General features: G+C 39.3%; 1 protein-coding gene across 5 annotated transcripts in view; it reads left to right on the forward strand.

Annotated features, from left to right (window-relative positions):
• Nucleotides 1-21,717, forward strand: part of DIP2B (disco interacting protein 2 homolog B) — a 236,315-nt gene that overhangs the window by 181,661 nt on the left and 32,937 nt on the right. For all 5 annotated transcript variants that reach the window (XM_059682884.1, XM_059682885.1, XM_059682887.1 and 2 more), the window contains 13 exons: nucleotides 983-1,106; nucleotides 1,711-1,820; nucleotides 2,624-2,726; nucleotides 3,514-3,578; nucleotides 6,046-6,139; nucleotides 6,618-6,737; nucleotides 8,104-8,218; nucleotides 8,755-8,894; nucleotides 9,558-9,694; nucleotides 14,016-14,096; nucleotides 16,594-16,721; nucleotides 18,438-18,552; nucleotides 20,908-21,109. In XM_059682884.1, the coding sequence (XP_059538867.1) occupies nucleotides 983-1,106; nucleotides 1,711-1,820; nucleotides 2,624-2,726; nucleotides 3,514-3,578; nucleotides 6,046-6,139; nucleotides 6,618-6,737; nucleotides 8,104-8,218; nucleotides 8,755-8,894; nucleotides 9,558-9,694; nucleotides 14,016-14,096; nucleotides 16,594-16,721; nucleotides 18,438-18,552; nucleotides 20,908-21,109 (1,534 nt within the window). The remainder of the gene's footprint in view (nucleotides 1-982; nucleotides 1,107-1,710; nucleotides 1,821-2,623; nucleotides 2,727-3,513; nucleotides 3,579-6,045; nucleotides 6,140-6,617; nucleotides 6,738-8,103; nucleotides 8,219-8,754; nucleotides 8,895-9,557; nucleotides 9,695-14,015; nucleotides 14,097-16,593; nucleotides 16,722-18,437; nucleotides 18,553-20,907; nucleotides 21,110-21,717) is intronic.

The raw sequence follows: 21,717 nt of genomic DNA on the forward strand, positions 1-21,717 counted from the left end.
TTCAACAGTTACCACCCTTGCTTCAGAGACTATAATCTACATTTATCCAGTTACAATAGGTAAGACCTTTTGTAAAAGAATTTGGTTTAATTGTATCATATGACCTAGGATTTCCATGAAGTTGAAGGGTGGTGCAGTGATGGCATGTTGCTACTCTATGGCATAGGATTTTACATTAATAACAAATCAACCCAACTAAAATGAAGCATATGTGGCAAATTTCCAAGTTTAACAAAATGATTTTTCCACGAGCTGTTTAACCTTAATTTTCTCATGTTTATTGTTGAGAGTTGATGATAAAGACAAATATAGTGGAGAGTGAATTTACAAGAAAAAGATTATTTTCTTAAAGGAATACAAAAACAAATTGGTAACATCGCTAAAACTCTGGTTGATGGATATAGTATATTTAGATTGTTCAGGAAGTCATAGGATTGTTCTTATACTAAGTTGACAGTGTGTGTGTGATTTCATAATGATACTTTTAAGATAACATTTTAATGAAAATCTTTAGACTATATCTACCTCTTTTAAAATATAATAAGTATATGTATTTGGGTATAGCTATTCATTCACTTTCATTGTAAATTTGGATGTTTGATGTTCATTTACATTATTTATTGTGTTCTAACCTGACTTGCTTTGCTTTTGGATTTGGGGTGTGGCTAGGTCAAGACAACTTAACCGTGTTAGCATTTATTTAATTGCTTGACTTTAATCTAAAAGAGGAGCATTGTTGACCTTTGAATAAAATGGTCACATTTGGCTGGTAGAATTCATTAGCAATGTCAGATTCACAAGATATTTTATTTGCCTTCAGGAAATCATTGTATGTTTCAAACTATTTGGAAGAACATATTGTCACTAGATTTTTGAGTTGCCAGATATCAGTGGGGTTCCATGAATGTTATCACACAAGTGCCAGAGCATTGCTAAGTGTTAGGCTTTGGTTATGAGTGTGCTCACAATCTCTTCTCCACAGGATGCTGGAGGGCAGCAGATTGGCTTCTTGCTAGGAAGCTGTGGTATTGCCTTAGCTCTTACCAGTGAAGTTTGTCTAAAGGGGCTGCCAAAAACACAGAATGGAGAGATTGTACAGTTTAAAGGTTAGTAATATTTGTATCTGAATTATCCGTTAAAAGTTAAAGCCGAGTGCTTTAATTAGTGTTTTAATTTAATAATAGCTAAGTACTTAAAATATATTTTCTTATTCTCACAATCTTATGAAGTAGGTACCATTATTATCCCCATTTTACAGGTGAGGAAACTGAGACACAGAGAGGTTAAGTAACTTGCCCAAAGTCACAGCTAATAAATGGCAGAGCAGCGATTTGAACCCAAATCTGATTCCACAGCCCACACCCTTAACCTTTATGCTGATGGTTGGAAAAAGCTACCACTCTGTTCATTAAAGCTAAATGCTACATGTAGAGACAGAGGATAGACCACTAACCTCAGTGGACTTCCACTGCCAAATGGACCTCCCAGTTGTTGAGGTAATGTCAAGGCCTGGAATGAGCATGTGGAACAATTGTACTTTTGAAAGAAGGTATAAATGTCTACTGATGTGTCACTAAAAACTAATAAACATATTGTACTGATTATAAAATGACCTTGATTTGGTCTCTTGATGTTTAAAACGACCAGTTCAATGTGAATTCCTTCCCGTATGGCTTAGGCAATTCAATTTTTATTTGGGGTTTGATTTAGGTTGGCCCCGGCTCAAATGGGTTGTAACAGATTCCAAGTACCTTTCAAAGCCTCCTAAAGACTGGCAGCCCCACATCTCACCTGCTGGCAGTGAGCCAGCGTACATCGAGGTAAGTCCTGAGATTGGAACATACATTCTGGCTTTTTCTTTGGCTTCAGATGCTATCTTACAAACTTAAACTAACTTTTTTGCAGTTTTAATATTAGGAGATCCTCCTACTTTGTTAGATTTCCATCTTTTGGCTTGTAAAATGTCTTATGGTGGCTTTCTATTCTAATTATTTTTAACGTAAATACACAGCAAAGAAATTGATCCCTGCCATGTAAGAAAGTTACAAAAGACTTGGAGAAGTACAGAGTTTTAAGAAATGATTTCCTGACAAAGAAACGCAGAGATATTTTTCTGTTGCTGGGAGGGAGTGGGGCTCGGGTGCAAGAGACTGGAGAAATGAGGAGGGGACATAGCTGGAGCATTGAGGTAAAAGCAAAATGATAGTTAATTGATTTGTAGGAGTGAACAGGCCATTTGTAGGTCTCCCTCCCAAACAGCTTCTGTGCACGTTAGCTCTGCAGTGCTGTGCTTGCCCTGCGCTTGACACTGTGCTCCTTCAATGCAGCTCAAGTCGCTTGTTTGTTTTAGCTTCTTTAACAGCCACTTCACACTTGTGACTAATTAAACTTTGAAGGATTTTTCACACATACTTTTCTTGAGCTTTGCCATTTCCAATCCTATCTTTGTGTGATTAGAATTTGAGGCCCAAGGGCACAGCTCAAATGTTCATATGAAGCATGTTAAATTCAGCCCATTATCCTGGCTTTATCCTTTTGTTTTAGGATTCCAGTTCTGTTATTTGAAATGACCCATTTTATTGTGTTTCTTATATTTTTGTTTCTTTGTGTTTTTGTTTTCTAGTATAAAACAAGCAAAGAAGGGAGTGTAATGGGAGTTACGGTGTCCCGCCTTGCAATGTTGTCTCACTGCCAAGCTCTGTCCCAGGCCTGCAATTATTCTGAAGGTCAGACTTCATCCCATGACTGCCTTCATTGTGAGCTTCAGATACATGTGGTGTGACTAGGAGCAGGGTGCTCAGTGATTGGATTCCAGTTAATGACCAAGTTCAGAGTGAAATGTTTTAAGACACATTCTTGGCTTGCTTTGGCTTTCTTCTTTTTCACAAATATGCTGCAATTTAAAGAAACTAAAATTCTGGGCAAACCAAGTATGTGAACTATGATTTCTAGAGCACAGAAATAGAAAACTAATTAAAACCACCTGTTTATTATTAGCTGCAGAATGTCAGGTATCTCCATCTTCCCAGTGTATAGAGTTGCTATCAGCAGTACATTTGGAGTCAAAGAAAGTCAGTTACCAAAAAGCACAAATCAGAACACAAAAGTGTATTCTGTAGGATGCTTAGAAGTATATGTGTGTGTATATAGATATAATATATAGATATATATGTATCAAATTTTCTCTCTAGGAATTCTAATTTTTATATGTGTGTGAAACTTTCAAAGTTCCTTATATGATTAGGAAAAAAGGATTCCCTCTCAGAAGATAGTATCTAAGTCATAAGGAGTTTGGAACTCATTGTCTCTTCCATGGCCATGTCACTCTAGGATCAGTCCCCCAGCCAATTTGAGGAGATCCTCCAGTAACCAAAAGACTCAGAGCTTTTAGTGATCTCTATAGAAATACCAAACCAGGGGTTCAATAGAGGCAAGTAACATGATTTTGCTACTTAACACTAAAAATGACTTCCTTGCTCCCCCCCCCCCCCCCCGCCTTTTTTTCTATTTCAGGAGAAACAGTAGTAAATGTTTTAGACTTTAAGAAGGATGCTGGGCTGTGGCATGGCATGTTTGCGGTAAGCTACTCAGAATTAATGCCTTTAGTGTAAATCTTATGATTCAGATCAGTATGCATGCTGTGTAACCAGAGCATCTTTCAGTGCTTGTTTGAAATTTTAGCCCCCAAAAGATCAATAATACTTTCCAGAGGGATTTTATTTTACAGTACAAAAGGCAATTGTTTTAAAAAGGAGAATATAATTCTTGTCTGTTTTTTCTTCATTGTGTGGTTGGGCATACTCCTCACATAATAGTTAATGGGAGAATTTGGGATCTATAATTTTTAAGACATCTGCTATGATGGCTCAAAGCCTAAAAGATTCTAAAAATGACTATGTATTTTATGATTTTAAAAGTATGTTTGAGATTACATAAGTATATTTAGAACTTGGCAACTGTTGGTAATAACTAACTTTCCCGTTGGACAAAATGTACTGAATGACTGCATGCTACAATTAAAGAATAGAGTGGGCTGCTTTCCATAAGAGAGGAACAGGTAATGTGCTATGGGAGTTGGAGAAAGGTGAATTCCTCTCAGCTCTGGCACAAAGGCCATATTTATGGAAGAGGTAGCAGTTGAGTCGGGCTTTGAAAAATGGCTAAGATTTAGCCACATAGAGATATTTTTGTGGTGGAGGTAGAGAGAGGGGACATTTCAAGTGGGAAAAGCTACCATATGTAGCGTGGTGATTAGGAAGGGAGAGAAAAGAGGTACAAGATCTTAGAGTTGAAAAGGAACTCTGGGAGTATCTTGTTCAACTTCCTTACATACTGCAGGAGTCTGAGAAAGAGTAGAAAATGAAGCAACGGGGAAGAGGAGGGGGTCCCTTTTCACTCAGGACCCCTCAAATTAGTAAGAGCCTATTCCTTGACTACATACTTCCTAGCTCCCAAAGCCCTTCCCATTGTTTTTAATTTATTGATTTGAGAGAGAGAGAGAAACACCAATTTGTTGTTCCACTTATTTATGCATTCATTGTTCGCTGCTTCTTTGTGCCCTGACGAGAGATCAGACCCACAAACTTGGTGTATTGGGACGATGCTCTAACTGAGCTACCCGGCCGGGGTGCTATTTTGTTTTTTATCAGAGGTTAAGAAACCCTTGTGAGGAGTTAGAGCAGTGGTTCTCAACCTTCCTAATGCCGCGACCCTTTAATACAGTTCCTCATGTTGTGGTGACCCCCAACCATAAAATTATTTTCGTTGCTACTTCATAACTGTAATTTTGCTACTGTTATGAATCGTAATGTAAATATCTGATATGCAGGATGTATTTTCATTGTTACAAATTGAACATAATTAAAGCATAGTGATTAATCACAAAAACAGTATGTAATTATATGTGTGTTTTCCAATGGTCTTAGGCGACTCCTGTGAAAGGGTCATTTGACCCCCAAAGGGGTCGCGACCCACAGGTTGAGAACCGCTGAGTTAGAGGGACAAAGTATGAAGAATTAGCTATAAACACCATTCTTTCTCTGAAATCCAAAAGTTTGTCACCATACCTAGAAACTTTGGGGAGGGAGGAAAAAGAAGTTAACAATGGTATCTTGGTTTCTTTGGGCCACTTAGGTGGTGAGAAAAATGGCCAGCCTAGATACCAAAACTTAGTAATTCTGCTGGGCTGGGTCTTTTGGGACAGGAGGTTCTGGGTGTATTCATTCGTTTGGGTGACAGAAGACACCAAATTGCATGACCCTCTCAGCTCACTCAGCTTTATCTACTCAAATACCCAACAGGTGTGGGCAGGACCTCCTCTAAGTAACAGGGAAACTTTGATATTGTTTTGTAACCCAAACCTTTGTGGTACGTGGCAAGCGCCAGCATGACGAAAGCACTCAGTGGGGTGGAGGGCAGCTTGGCAGCATCTGTTAAATTTTAAAAGCAGATACCCCGTGGCCCAGCAGCACCGCTTTTCTGTACCTACCCTAGAGAAACACGTGTACATATACTCAGGGAAGTATAAATATGTTCCTTGAAACCTTGTTTGTAACAGCAAAACAATTACTAATAATAGGGAAATGCCTAAATAAATTGTGGTGTAGTCATACTATGGAATACTATGCAACAGTTTGAAAAGAATTGTGTAGATCTCATACTGATGTGCATAAATTTAGCTCTGAAACAATGAAAAAGTGGAAAAAAGTACATTGCAGATATATGTATAGCACGATGCCTTTTATGTTAACAACACTTTCTGTTTCCATGGGGACAACTATGTATGTAAATACATAGAAAAAGAACTGGGAGGATACGTGCCAGATTCATAATAGTGATTATCTCTGAGGAGGAGAGGGAACCAGGGTTAAGGGTAGAGAGCAAATCAGGCTTCAACCTTAAAGTTAATATTTCATATTTTTTTCAAAGAGCGTGTATTTGAGTATATATTACATGTGATTAAAATTGTTAACAAGATATCAGTTGTTTTAAAATGCTATATGTGTATTTAGTATTGATTACTTTTTATCTTTCTTTGCTTTTCAGAATGTAATGAATAAGATGCATACAGTTAGTGTACCCTACTCTGTTATGAAGACTTGCCCTCTCTCTTGGGTCCAGAGAGTACATGCCCACAAAGGTAGCTACACACAACATCTGAACTTTAACTATGTGACTGTTTGAACTAAGATTTCAGGGATTATCAAGTCACCCTTCTAGAGACATAGTCCTATGCTTTGGTGGCTTGACAAATGTTAGAATTCAGTTACTAAACTTAGGTGTGTTGTCATTTTCATCTCTGATGTCCTTTCTTAAGAATTGAGATGAATTTGCCTGAATTTGAGCCCTGAATCAGATTTATTGAGTACTTTGGTGTTCAGAGCTTCCTTGGCAAAGATGTGTGGCCTGCCTACAGGTCACAGTGAGCAAACAGTGTGTGTCCAGCTAATCACTGCTGCCTCAGAGCACCGGGCACACATTCTTTGAAACCTTCTTTATTTTCTCTAAGTGAAAATCATGATCCCTAAAATGACTAAAAGTTTTTATTATAGTATCTTAAATATCTACCTAATTTAGCATGTATGTGTGTGTTAACTTTATCCCTTTTGAATTTGTAGCCAAGGTAGCTTTAGTAAAATGTCGAGACTTGCACTGGGCTATGATGGCACATCGAGACCAAAGAGATGTGAGCTTGAGTTCCCTCCGGATGTTAATTGTGACTGATGGAGCAAATCCCTGTGAGTACTTCTAGAGTGTAGATCGGGGACTATTCTTTCCTTAATGTTTGTAATTTGATATAATTCATATGCCATAAAACTCACCCATTTAAAGTGTGCAGTTTAATAGTTTCAGTGTGTTCACAAAATATGCAGCCATCACCATGATCTAAGTTTAGACCGTCATCACCCCCAAAAGATACTTCATACCCATTAGTAGTCACTCTTCATTTCTCCTCCACTGTCCCCTACTACTCAGCAACTTCTACTTTCTGTCTCTGTAGAGTTACCTATTCTGGACATTTTATATAAAGGCATACTATATTGCTCTTGTGTGACAGGTTTCTTTCACTTACCATAATGTTTTCAAGGTTCATCCACATTATATGTGTTCAGACTCCATTTCTTTTTATTGCCATATAATAATTCCATTGTATAGATATACCACATTTTATCTGTTGATCATTTGATGGATGGGTAAAAATATTTTTTTAAATATGTTTTTTATTAATTTCAGAGAGGGAGAGAGAGAAACATTAATGATGAGAGAGAATCATTGATCAGCTACCTCCTGCACACCCCCTACTAAGGATCGATCTGGCAACCCCAGGCATGTACCCTGACTGGGAATTAAACTGTGACCCCCTGGTTCATGGGTTGATGCTCAACCACTGAGCCACCTGACTAGGCGGATCCATATGCTTTTAAATCCACTCCTTCTTGCTCACTCATTTATATCCTTTTGCTGTCATGTAACTAAAAGGAATGATAAGAAAGTGACTTGATGTAACCAAGTGCCTGCACTTTATGTAAATTCCCCCTAGCAGCAAATCAAGTTTGCAAAAGCTTTTAGAGATCCCCCATGGCACCTGCTTTCCCCCACAAACACAAACATCCTGAGCTTCCACACAGCAGAACCAGGTAAAATGTTAGATACTGTGTTCTTTGTCATACTGGATTTTTGTCAGTAGTCACATTAATCATCCTGTATAATAAAACACAGACATGGGATTGACCTTAGTAAGAAACAAGTCAGAGAGGATCACGTAGAAGAGGGTGGCACTAAGCCAGGGTTCGTACTGCGCTGGCTAACAGTTATTCAGGATGCGTTGCTCCGTTCCAGGCTGGCCACAGTGCATCTCTGCATTTCTGTTTTGATTGGGAAGCTCGTTAGGAGCAACTTTATTACAAGTTGTAGTTTTAAGAAGTGTCCTTGATATGTATCAGTCATTTCACCGGCACAGTAAAGTGTTTGGATGGAATTAATGGTGTACAGTAAGAGTTCTTCTGAGAAAAAAATGTATTGGCTCCACTCTTTACGTTTCCTACAGTAACGAAAACAACGATGTCAGCAGCTTTCAAGTTGACCTGTTCCATCTCCTTATAGGGTCTGTGTCATCCTGCGATGCCTTCCTGAGTCTGTTCCAGAGCCACGGACTGAAACCTGAGGCCATCTGTCCGTGCGCTACTTCTGCTGAAGCCATGACTGTCGCGATCCGCAGGTATCGTTGAGGACACCAGTGCTCTTAATGTACAACTTCGATCAAATGTGCAAAATTTACCAGGCAGTGACAAGGGCGTTAACTAATTTTCTGCTTCCTAAGTCTAAAAGTGAAAATGACTTTGTAAAGCAGTCTGAAGCATCTCAGTTATTCTTCCCACTCCTGCACTAAGTATAACTGGTAAACTGAAAATTTAATTATTCTCATCTCATTTTTTTGAATTAGTTCTTTTTCTGTGTTGTTTTGCTCTTCAGAATCCTCAGTATCTTAGACTAGAAATAGGCTATTCTTAATTGTGGCTTGCGTGTGCAAAGAACATTTGTAGTATACCCAAAATCAGTATATTCTTAACATCTGATTAAATGTACTTTTTCCACCTGAATGAAAATTGACCATGCTTTGAAAAAGAGTGTGTGTGTGTGTGTGTGTGTGTGTGTGTGTGTGTGTGTGTTAGCTGGAGGAAATTTGCTTCCTACATACTCATATTTTTCTCCATTATTTCATTTGCCAAATTTGATGAGTGTATTTGTTTTCAGGCCTGGAGTTCCAGGGGCCCCTTTGCCGGGAAGGGCCATTCTCTCAATGAATGGATTGAGCTATGGGGTAATACGGGTCAATACTGAAGATAAAAATTCAGCACTAACAGTCCAGGATGTGGGACATGTCATGCCTGGTGGTGAGTTCTCAGGAATATCATTTGCTTTTCCACAAAGATTTTTCATTAGAGATAGTAGAGACTGATAAAATACGGGATCCAAAACCAGGAACTCAAAATTTAGTCACTTAGTTTCTCAAAGCCTTTCTAACAGTTAAGTAAATCTGATTATACTTACCTTCCAGCAGTGTCATGTGATTTAATTGTGGATGCTAATTACAGCTGTTCGCTTTCCCATGCAAAGCGAAGTCTGAGTGATATTCAAGTTGGTTTTTGCCGTAATTGCCACGCCATTGGGACTGGCAGGAAGAACACACTGCTTCCATGAGTGTTTTGAGTTTGATCTGCCTCAGGGGAAATTAATTCACCTGTTTCTTTGGACTTTGCAGTCATTTTTAATGTCACTGTCTTTAAAAGCTTCAGTCTGCATCTGTTATATGTTTTGTTGCTGTTGTTGTTTTGCTGAATTTTAAAAAAAAAGTATTTGTCTATCATCAGAGTAGATGGTGTTTAAAGATAGAAATTTCAAATAAACCTATGTAGTTCCTGGCCTATTTTAAACATTTTTCTTTGGTTATTCTTACTCAGTGCCACTCACTAAATACAAAACTTTCCTGGCTTCACAAGGATGAAGCATAGGTTTTCCAGGGTCTCTGCTTCTTGACTGTGTTTTCTGTGCACTAGGGATGATGTGCATCGTGAGACCTGATGGACCTCCCCAGCTCTGCAGAACTGACGAAATTGGAGAGATCTGTGTCAGCTCCAGAACAGGGGGCATGATGTACTTTGGGCTTGCTGGTGTGACCAAAAATACCTTTGAGGTACATGAAATTAAAATGTTGCCAGGAAAATGTTTGGTGAGGGTGTCACTAGGGCAGATGACTTGGTTCATGGGAAATAGCATAATATAGTGGGTTGAAGGTATATGCTCCAGAGCTGGGCTGCCCTAGTTCAAATCCTAACTCTGCCACTCACTCGCTGATTTTAGGTGAGTTGCTTAACCTCTTTGTGCCCCAATTTCTTTATATTTAAAACTAGGGGCCCGGTGCACAAAATTCGTGCACTGGGTGTGTGTGTGGGGGGGGGGAGTGTCCCTCAGCCCAGCCTGCCCCCTCTCACATACTGGGAGCCCTCAGGTGTTGACCCCCATCACCCTCCAATCGCAGGATCGGCCCCTTGCCCAGGCCTGACGCCTCTGGCCTAGGCGTCCGGCCCGGGCAGCGGGGACCTGCAGCTGCAGCGGCCCCAGGATCGTGGGCTCCGCTTTAGGCCCAGGCAAGGGACCCCTAGCTCCTGGGACTGCCAGCTTCGACCGTGCCCAGCTCCCATCGCTGGCTCCACCCCTACTTCCTGCTATCACTGGCCAGGGCGGCAAAGGCGCCTGATTCTCCGATCATGGCTGGGGGGCAGGGCCGCCTTTGCCCTGCCCCCCAGCTCTTAGCTCCCCCCTGGGTTTCCGATCACTGTCAGTGGCAGGGGGCTTCTTCCTGCTTTCCCTTTCGCCTCCCTGCATTGTGCCTACATATGCAAATTAACCGCCATCTTGTTGGCAGTTAACTGCCAATCATAGTTGGCAGTTAATTTGCATATAGCCCTGATTAGCCAATGAAAAGGGTAGCTCGTACGCCAATTACCATTTTTCTCTTTTATTAGTGTTGATGAGTAACCATAATAACTACATCATAGGATTGTTTTGAGAACTAAGTGAATTAATGTTTATAAAGTGCTTAGAGCAGCACCTGGCACACAGGAAGTGCTACTGTTAAATTAATAAGTTAATAAATAAGAGGCCTTACAAAAATTCCTTTGGTGAATATGCCATGGTTTGAACTTTATAAGCCCAAATATTTAATTTTAACAGAATATAGTGAGAATCCATCTCTTAAGTGTAGACTCAAGTGAACTGAGCTCACAAAGACGGATGTAAACCAGAATGTCAGGTCACTAAGAAAAAATGAAGAACTGTTCTGTCACGGGCAGATTGCTTCTATCATTTAAACTTTCAGTGAGACAAGTATTTATTGAGCACCTTCTATGTGTCTGGCACCATTCTAGAGGTTTGCAGTACATCAAGAGAATAAACAAACAGAGCTCCTCAAACAGCTCCTATTCCAGTGTAACTACCACATTACTTTCCTGCAGGAAGTTCTGCATGTGAAATCAAAATTGTAATGAAAATTTGCCTGGTGAGCCTGGAAATCATAACAGGCATAATTAATTGTCTATATTTTATAATTGGTATTAACCTACCTCAGGGTACCTTTTAGGGAATAGAGAACAGCCATGTCCCTTTCATACTAGACAGAGCGTATATGACCACAACCAATTTCAGTTCTTCAAGCTTCCTTTTTTTTATAATTTAGACTACTGGTTCTCAATATGGCAGGGCACATCTCTCTACCATCCCATTTGAAAATCAGTGCATATAATTAAGTAGTGTTAGATGTAGCTGATGGGAGAGTGTTATCTATGTAAATGGTGTGGTATTTGAAAAAAATGTAGAATTCCTGGGCTCACCATCATTTGTATTTATACGGCCTAAAATGGTATAACATAAATTATTAAATGTCTGTCAGTTATTATCGTCATCATCATTGTTACTGCTATATTCTTGCCCTACCGTCAAACGTTAAGACCAAGTCACCTTAATAGGAGTAGACTTTCATAAACTCTTCAGGTGACTAATTACCTCTGCTGAGTGTATATACATGTCACTAATTCAAATCTTACCTTATTTCTTTTATTTTAAAAGTGTTTGTACTACATATATTTCTCTTTTTTTGTTGTTAATCCTCACCCGAGGATATTTTTTTCCATTGATATTTAGAGAGAGTGGAAGGAAGGATAGAGGGAGGGAGGGGAAAAGAGAGAGACATCGATGTGAGAGAGACACATCAATTGGTTGCCCCCCGAACATACCTGGGGAACATGGCTGGGGGTTGGACTTGCAACCCAGGTATGTGTTCTTGGTGGGGAATCGCACCCGTGACCCTTTGGTGCATGGGCCAATGCTCCAACCGCTGAGAAACACTGGCCAGGGCTACATATGTTTTGAATACCTGAATTTTTCTGTTGCATTTGCCTTATATAAACAAGATTCTCAAGCAGTGTTAGAAGATACTGGTGATATTTGGTTATATTGCCTTTCCTACAAGGACAACTGCCTGATCAAAATTCTTAGACTTAATACCAAACTGCTAGGTCCATAGTAATGAAGAAATTTTGAAATCTGCAGTATAAATTTAATGATAGTGAAGTAGAATAAAAATCCTAAATAAAAAAGGATAAAACTGTTGCCTGGATTTGCAAGTTAACATTTCTAATATTTTTCTCACTGGAACCTTATATATAAACCCTGAAGAATTTTTCAACGTGGGTAACATTTTACTAGGACGAAAGACCTAGTAATAATGACTCATCAGAAAATAAAAGTGTATTTCAAAAATAAGCTCCTGAAAACTTTTTAGCACCTATGATAAGCAAAGAGCTAATTTTCCATTGCCCCCACTTATTACCTGTTTGATTTGAGGCAAATGAAACTTTCTGTGTCTTATATTCCCATCTGTAAAATGGAAATAATAATCCCGTTTCATAAGATTGCCTTGAGGATTAACTATAAAACAGCTCGTCTTGTGGCTGACACAATAATAAGCATAATAAATGTTAGCTCTTGTTATAATTGTTCTCTATATATTAAAAAAAAAAAAATCTTAAAAATTAAAGAGAAAAACACCAGTCAAAAAGAGCAAATAAACAGGAGACAGGAACAAGCTATTTGTAAAATACAAATGACCAATAAACTAAGGAAAGAAAATCCATCCATATTACTAATAAAGAAATACAGTTTAAATATCAGTGGGATATCTTTGTTTTTTTGTTTGTTCGTTTGTTCGTTTGTTTGTTTGTTTGTTTGTTTGTTTTTGCCTACCAGATTGGCAAAGTTTGGAAAAATTGATAAGGTATAGTATGAGTTAGAGTACAGGAAAAACAGACATTCTCATATATTATTGGGGGAATGTAACTGATATAACAGTTTTGTAAAGATAGTCTGTTAACATTGAAAAGATTTGTGCTTCTTATTCCAATGCACAAAAATGTGTATAGGAGTATTCAGTATAGCACTGCTTGTAATAGTGAAAAATTAGTTGACGTACACAGCTATGCAGACTGGTTACTTTCTGATAACTGCTAATTCTAATAGTTTCCTGAGTACTCACTCTGGACCAGCCACTGTGCTGATGTCTGCAAATCTGTTTACATTCCCTTAATCTTTACTGTCAGCTTGTGTGTGAGAGGCATTGGGAATTTCATTTTATGGCAAAAGAAACAGAGGTTTACGAACGTCCAGGAACTTGCCCAAGATCCACATTAGTAAGTGGCAGAGCCAGGTATTGACTTACATTTGACTCCAACGGCTATGCCCGCTGTCCTCTGTGCAATAGTATATTACAGAACTATTGTACAAAGGGAGCCATATAGACTATTACCAACTTCTAAAGGTATCCAAGATATGTTATGTGAAAAGGCAAGTTGCAAAGCAGTATATGTCATATGATCCCTTTAAAAAAAATTTCCTAATAAGAAAATACAGAGAGATGAACAATAAATTGTAAATGATTGTTATCTCTTAAGGGGGGTAGTATTCCTGTATTCACTATTTACATAATATTAGTATGTGTTACTTGTTGTATGTAACTAAAAAAAAAAGAAAAGAAAAAAACAAAAAGCAAACAAACAAACAAAAACAACACTTAAAGACTTGAAAAACCAAAACAGCCTAGCCAGGTAACTCAAGTAGTTCTGTTAGTTAGTGTATCTTCACATACAAGAAGCAACCAATGAATACATAAATAAATGGAACAACAAATCAATGTCTATGTGTCTCTTCTCCTCCCCTCCTTTTCCCTCCTATTCTCTGTTTTCCCACTTCCCTCCCTCCTTCTTTCTCTTCCCCTCTTTCTCTCACAAACCAATTAAAACAAATACATATTTTTTGCAAGAGAAAATACCAAACTTAATATATGCACAAGTATGGGAACCCTGCATACATGAAAGGCAGAGATCCCACATGCATGAGAGGTTCTTAAATACATTTTTAAATTAAAATCTCAGATTGTCACTTTATTTTTTTCTGTGTTTTAGGTAATTCCAGTGAATTCTGCAGGCTCTCCTGTTGGGGATGTGCCATTCATCCGATCAGGATTGCTGGGGTTTGTAGGGCCCGTAAGTGATGTTTTCATGTTTGTTTTGATGCATCTTATTCAGATATTTGGACTTTGATCCACAGAACAGAACAAATTCTGATTAATCCAAGAGTGTTATAGGGCCGCTTACTTATATTTAAAGCATTTTCTATAAGAATGTAATAAATGCGTTAAAGTTTATTGTTTCTGTTACCCAAGTTCATTGACTCCTCCAAATTGAGACTTTATTTTTTTTATTTTCAAAACTCTTTTTACTTACTCTTGCTACCCTTCTTTCATTAAAGAAGGGTAAGCGCCCAGCCTGGTTTGTCTTCCAGACGGAAAGTATAGTGTCAGTCACCGGTGACTGACATGGGGCTTAATGTGTTAATATGCGTCAATAAGTTATAAGTGCTGTTTTATTTAATAGCAAAGGGAAACCATAATAAATAGTGTACAAAGCATTTTCATACAGATTATCAGCAATACAACTTGTATAATAGTAAATTCTTTGAATGAAAGCAATGTGTTTTCCAGCATATGGTATTTAGAGTCACTGGGTTTGTAGGGACAATTAGGACCCGAAACTTGTTTTCAAAGAGCTTATAGCTAGTTTCATGAGCCAGCAAGGAAGGCTTTGCATGACATAATGGGAAGTATGGATTTTACTTTATAAGTAATAGTTATTCCTTATCATAGTTAGGCCCATATACCTCCTTCTGTCTCTAATTACCTGCTTACTCTCGCTTCTCTTCTTTATGGTTTAAGTTATATAAGAAAAGATATAATTTTTGTAAAATATATTTTATTGGTTTTTTACAGAGAGGAAGGGAGAGGGATGGAGAGTTAGAAACATCGATGGGAGAGAAACATTGATCAGCTGCCTCCTGCACATCTCCTACTGGGGATGTGCCTGCAACCAAGGTACATGCCCTTGACCAGAATCAAACCTGGGACCTCTCAGTTCGCAGGCCGACGCTCTATCCACTGAGCCAAACCGGTCAGGGCAAAGATACAATTTTATTATAGTTCTTTCCCAATATTCATGGGGAATGGTGGGGGGAAGGGAATACCTCTAAGAGAATCATTCTTCTAGAAAGAGAAGTCTACACCTATTGTCTTGACTTCCTCACTCAGCACCAAGTTCTTTTTTTTTTTTTTTTAAATATATCTTTATTGATTTCAGAGAGGAAGGGAGAGGAAAAGAGATAGAAACATCAATGATGAGAGAGAATCATTGATTGGCTGCCTCCTGCACATCCCCTACTGGGGATCGAGCCCACAACCCAGGCATGTGCCCTTGGCAGGAATCAAACCTGGGACCCTTCAGTCTGTAGGCCGACGCTTCACCCACTGAGCCAAACCAGCCAGGGCAGCACCAAGAAGTTCTCAAGGACCTAGCTCCTTGTAGCTTACCACTGCAGCCATCACATCTGCATTCCAGGAAGCAGGACAGAGGAAAGGGTGCAGTCCTGTTCTACTGTAAGGAAGATTCCCTGAAGCTGCTGACAACACTTCCACTTATATCCCATTGTTCTGAACTAGCCAAGTGGCCCACCTAGCTGCCAGGGAGGGTGAAGTGCCATCCTTACTTTGATCAGCCCTGCCCAGCTAAAAATTCTGATAGTGTGAAAGAATGAAGAAACGGATGTAGGAGACCAGTGTCTCTCTCATTTTCTTTATTTCCACCTTAGCATTTTCACGCTATGTTGGAAATGCATGGTTCTCTTCTGTTTTCTGAGACAGACCAGTGACTTCTTGAGACTGGAGGTTATGTCATACTTACATACCCGGTCAGTGTATGGCACTGCATTGTGCCCGTCAGCCAGTGAGTGATGTTCACATGGAGATGACAACTAGATAGTGAATATATGTAAATTTTACAAGAAATTTAAGAAATCTGTAGTGAATGGAAAAAGTTAATTTATTGTAAGTGGGTCTGGGGAATTATTGATAATAATATTAAATAACAAATAAAATTATGAAGCAGTGGTGCTTTTAGGGCATTAACAGCATCCTTTCCTGCAGCTCTGTCATCTTCCTGCAGAGGACAAACTCCTGCAGTCTTCCTTTGACCTTTCTTTATTAGCCTGTTTGTGATCTTGCCAGATGGAAAAAGCATCACCCTTATAAACTTGAAACAGTCATTCTAACATCAAAACTATTTTTATTTCTTCCTAATTCCAGTATTAATTAACAACATTTTTCTCCTCTGCATCCATCCCATGAATAGTTACAGAAAATAAATTAATACATAATCATGACTGGGAAAATAAACTATGCTTATATGCCATCCTAGTTGCTTTCTTATAAGAATAAATATGAATAGATTCCCTTAAGACCCCATTAATTGTAAGATACCACAGGTTTTTCCCCACTGATTTCCAAGATGCTGTGATGTGAAATATTTTCTCAGAATCCGTAAAGTTTGGTATTGTTTCTTACATTTTTCATGAGATTTATTTCAAGGCAGAAGTAAAATGTTTGTTTTACTATTTAAATTATGGAAATCAACGTAAATCACTGTTATCTTTCAGGGCAGCTTGGTGTTTGTGGTTGGAAAAATGGACGGGTTACTCATGGTTAGTGGTCGAAGACATAATGCTGATGACATTGTTGCTACCGGATTGGCTGTGGAATCAATAAAAACTGTTTATAGAGGAAGGTGAGTAGTGCAAAGTTCAAATGTTAACATTTTCAGTAGAATCTAAATATATCAGGTGATTTGATTATATTCTGTAGATTCTCTTTCAAGTGATTGGGTTATTTTGGGTTACGCCTAGCAGAAACCAAGCTTTGAATATTTGTCTTAAAATGTCTGGTTCTTTGGCTGTAATTGAGAGAAATAAGACATAATGATATCCTTCTGTTTCAGTTTTTAATTGTCACTATTTGTTGAGGACTGAGGAGGATTCTAAAATGTTGAACTTCCTACATTCCTTCAATACAGAAGTAGTCCCATTCAGTCTAATTGAGAAAGATGCTAGGAGTTTTACATCTAAGAATTGTTTCTCTTACTCATCTCTAATTTATTATATCATTTTAACACAGAGATTGGCATAGCACTTAAGTACCAATTTCAAATTCCATGGGTGAAGTCAATTAGATACCTTTTTTCCTTTGCTTATTAATTGAAGAAAAGATTTTTGGTACATATTTGAATAATGCATGTCCTGTTCGGTTGTTTACAATCATGGATATATGTTTTAAAGCAATCTTGGCGTCCCTTTAGTATTTGAAGAGGAAAAAGGAATTAAACCAGTACAGAACCAATTCTTGAAATGTGTAGTTTTTGTCATGGTGTAGCTTCCCTATGAGATATAAACTCTGTGGGGCACTAGACCTGACTTTGGTCACAGCTATACCCATAACACTCAGCAGAGCACCTGGCACACAGTAGGTGTTCAATAAATATGTGTGGATGAAAGGAAGGAAGGGAAACGGTCAGGTGTGTGGGTATATTGAGTTCTCCAATGACTTCCCATTATTTCATGCATTCATTCTACAACTGTTATTGGGTGCCCACTGTATGCCACTGTTCTTGATGTTCACGGTGTGGTGTTGAACAAAACAGGCCTTGTGAAGCCACATTCTCATTGGGGGAAACGGACAGTAACCACATAGGGAAATAGATAACGTATGCGATGATGACAAATGCTATGCAGAAAAAAACAGAGGGTGGGGGTGTGCTTGCCAGCTTCTATTAGGTGGTCTGGGAATGCCTTATTAGTAAGGGACGTTTGAACGGAGACCTCTCTTAAAACACCCCTCCCCTTGGCCTACCAGGTCCTCTGTGACCACCTGGCCTGGCTCTGACCTCTCCCCACCGCTCTCTGCTTCACCACTCTGCTTCAGGCACACTGGCCTTCTTGCTGTTCTTCAAACCTGCCAAGCTCGTTCCTACCTCAGAACCTTTTCGCTTTCCGTTCCTTCTGCCAGGAAACCTCTTCCTCCAGATCTCCGCGTGGCTCGCGTCCTCACTTCATTCAGGTCTCTGCTCCAGTGTCCACTCCTCAGGAAAGCACACCCCAACCACCTGCCTTCATAGCACACCACTCCACCCCCTCACCCTGCCTCAGTTTTCTCCTATTGTATATTACAACATGACATGATATTTGTTTGTTCTGTCTCTCTGATATGCAAACTCCATGAAGACAGGGCCTTTGTCTTATTTATCACTGTGTCCCAACATTCACAACAGTGGTGCTTAATACATGTTTTTTGAGTCCTCGTTTTGATAGTAATGATTGTACATTTTCTTGCTAAACTACTCATTCTTGGCTAGTGTGGGGTGGATGTCCCTTCTCTGTATTCCAACTGAGCAAAGTAAACAGGGCTGGCTGTGAAGGGAGTCCTGATGTGTTTGATCTGTCTCTCTTAGAATTGCTGTGTTTTCTGTGTCTGTATTTTATGATGAGCGCATTGTGGTGGTTGCGGAACAAAGACCTGATGCTTCCGAGGAAGACAGTTTCCAGTGGATGAGCCGGGTGCTGCAGGTGAGCTTCGTTGTCAAAGGTGGCAGCAACCAGTGCTTGACATTTTCTTTGGTGGACTAGTTATACTACCGTATTTTTTTCTTGCCAATCACTACTTAAATATGCTGGGTGCTATTAACAAAACTAGATAGTTAATACCTTTTCTCCTTGTGGACCACATAGTATTTTTCTGCTCAGGTTGCCAAAAAGAATTTAATTAACTTGCCTCAGCAAATTCTTTCACTTTTTTGTTCCAAAGTGTTTACAACCCATAAAAATTTTAACTGTCCATATGTGGAACACATCTTCGGCAGTAATGAATCCACTTGTCAACAGCTACAGTCTTACTGCATGTTAAAAGTGGTGCGTAGAGTGCAAGGGATCCAAATAAATATAGGGTGTTGTTCTTCCTTTGAAAGGGCTTTACTGTGAAGTTAGAGATCTGGGTGACATAAACCACTAGGGAAAGGGAAAGATTTGGTTTCAGTATAAGGGATATCTTTCTCGAGGGGGCAGGTGAGAGTGATGAAAGGAGCTTGCTTGTCTTCATTTGAATGCCAGCTCCACTCCCCACCACATATACGCCTTTAGGCAAGTTACTTAACCTCAGGGAGCCTATTTCCTAATCTATAGAGTGGGCATAAAATTATTTTTATTACAGAGCTATTAGGAGGATTAATTGATAGTAATTAGATAATTAATTGAAGCATTTAGTAAATGATGACTAAATAACATTTCCTGTTACTCTCTGTCCCCTCACTTGTCTTCATTTTTCTACTTAGTATTCATCACCATACTAGAGGCCCAATACACGAATTCGTGCACCAGTGGGGTCCCTCGGCCCGGCCTGCGGGATCGGACCAAAACCGGCTCTCCGGCATCCCCCGAGGGTCCCGGATTATGATAGGGCACAGGCCAGGCCGAGGGACCCCACTGGTGCGTGATCAGGGCCGGGGAGGGCTCTAGGGCTCTGGCCCATCTCGCATCTAGGATAGGATAAGTATGTTTATATTTATTGTTCTCTACATCCACTATATTATAAGCCCCATGAAGGCCAAGACTTTATCTCTTTTGTTCCCTGCTCAGTCCCCAGAACCTGTTAGCTATGCCAGCACATCATCATAGTAGGCTTAGTAAGTGTTGGTTGGGTAATGAAAGGTCTAAAGAAATCATGATCTGTCCTGGCCATAGCGACTTATATGTCATTGGGAGTGTTCCCAACATCCCTAACTGGTCAGCTTGGGCCGTTTGGATTTATTAGTTGCCAGTGTAGTTGTAATGTTGTAGAAATGATGCAATCATGGGATGAATGATAGGGCTAGGTGACTTTTAAGATTTCTTCCTATCCTCGGGGTCTGTGATTCTGAATTATCAGCTGGTATAACATAGGCTATTCGTAGTGGAAATCAGGGAAAGAAAGGATATCTACTGAAGATACACTAGACAGAGAAGACTGAAGAAGGTGGGCCTGGGCTGATCTCTGGAAGGTGGATAAGAACCAGACTTGCAAAGAGAGTATTTCTTATACTGTTCCTATTTTCAAACACATAAACTGCTTATTTCCTTCACAGTGAACTTTGGGGCATAATGGTTGAATCTTGTAGTGAATTATGTTTTTTCCTGTCACAGGAAACTGAAATTCCCCAAGATATTTGTTACTCTTTTGGAAAGCAACTATAGGAATTAAATGCTATGCTAATTCAAATTCTTGTAAAAGTCATTTGGGGTCTGATTTGCGCATGAAATAAAAGGGCATTATTTTTGCAGTCTCTGTAGCTTCGCAGCTTGGAGCACTTGGATTCATAGTAGAACAGTAAGGGTACCATACATCCTGGTAGGTAGAGCCCAGTGGTGGTTAATTCCAGGTCTATGTGTAATAAAGTAAATACCTAACTAAGAAAGGTGGTCAGTAGACACCTTACCAAAAGGTGTATTCAGTAGGAAATCAAGGCTACATGCAGTAATACATTTGTTAACTTTCTGTAACTCTGAGATACCGGAGACTTAGGAACTCTGCCAGACTTTCCACTTGTTGCTGTTGATAAGGAGGGTAGTTGGAGGAGTATTGATTTTTACGTTTATTCTTTTGCCCTTTTAAGTTGTTTAAAACAACCAAAACACATTACTAGGTTTTTCACATTATCACTCAACATATTGAGGCTTGCAAGTCAGTGTTTACCTCTGCCCTTTTAGATAGTATCTTACCCTTCTGTTGACTTCTACCATCATTGAACGGATTAGGTAACTTTAGATATATGGGTTCTTAATAATCTTCCAGATTCCAGAGCTAGAATAGAATGTATAGAGAAAGAAAATTCTAGAATAGAATAATGAATTGTGTAAAATTAATCTCACAGAATATTTCTCTTTTTCCAGGCAATCGATAGCATTCATCAAGTGGGGGTTTATTGTCTTGCTCTGGTGCCTGCCAATACATTGCCAAAAACTCCACTAGGAGGAATCCACATATCTCAAACGAAACAGCTCTTTCTAGAAGGATCTCTACATCCGTGTAATATCCTCATGTGCCCACATACATGTGTGACCAATTTGCCAAAACCCCGGCAAAAGCAACCAGGTAATGTGCTGGCTTTGAAGATGTAATGGTGAGATTGTAAATTCAAGAAGCTGAGTTTTCCCCCCGTGATTCTTTCTCTAAAATCAGACTTTACAAAAGTTAGCAACGAGAATAGTTATCATCAGACTGAAAGCAGGGAGGACTGAGACCCTTCAGGACGGCTTCTCTTGCTCCCTGTTGGCTCCCTCTCCTAAGTAATTCTTAGTAGTGTTCCTCCTTTCCCCGGGATGTGAGGCACGGAGTCAAGACACTCAGAATCCCACTTGGGAAGCAGAATAAAGCAGTCCTACAGGGAGGTTTTAATAAGATAGCTAGTATTTATTGAGTGCCTACTAAAAACCAAATATTAGCTAATTTTTATGTTTTACAAATGTGATCCTAAAGCTCTGTGCTCAGCTATGGAAAGTAAAGTTCAGGAAAGTTAAGAATTGTGCCCAAAGTCAGATAGATAGTGGCAGAGGTGAGCGTCACACTAATTGACTCTAAAATCCATGCTCTGAATTGCTAAATCACACTGCCTTTCGGTTGGGACTCTCTTACCTAGAGTCACCCCTCATTCCTTTTAGCTTTCGGTGTCTGATTTGGGCCTGTAACAGCTCTGAGGGGAA

The sequence above is a fragment of the Myotis daubentonii genome, chromosome 2 (genome assembly GCF_963259705.1).
Source record: "Myotis daubentonii chromosome 2, mMyoDau2.1, whole genome shotgun sequence".
NCBI lineage: Eukaryota > Metazoa > Chordata > Mammalia > Chiroptera > Vespertilionidae > Myotis > Myotis daubentonii.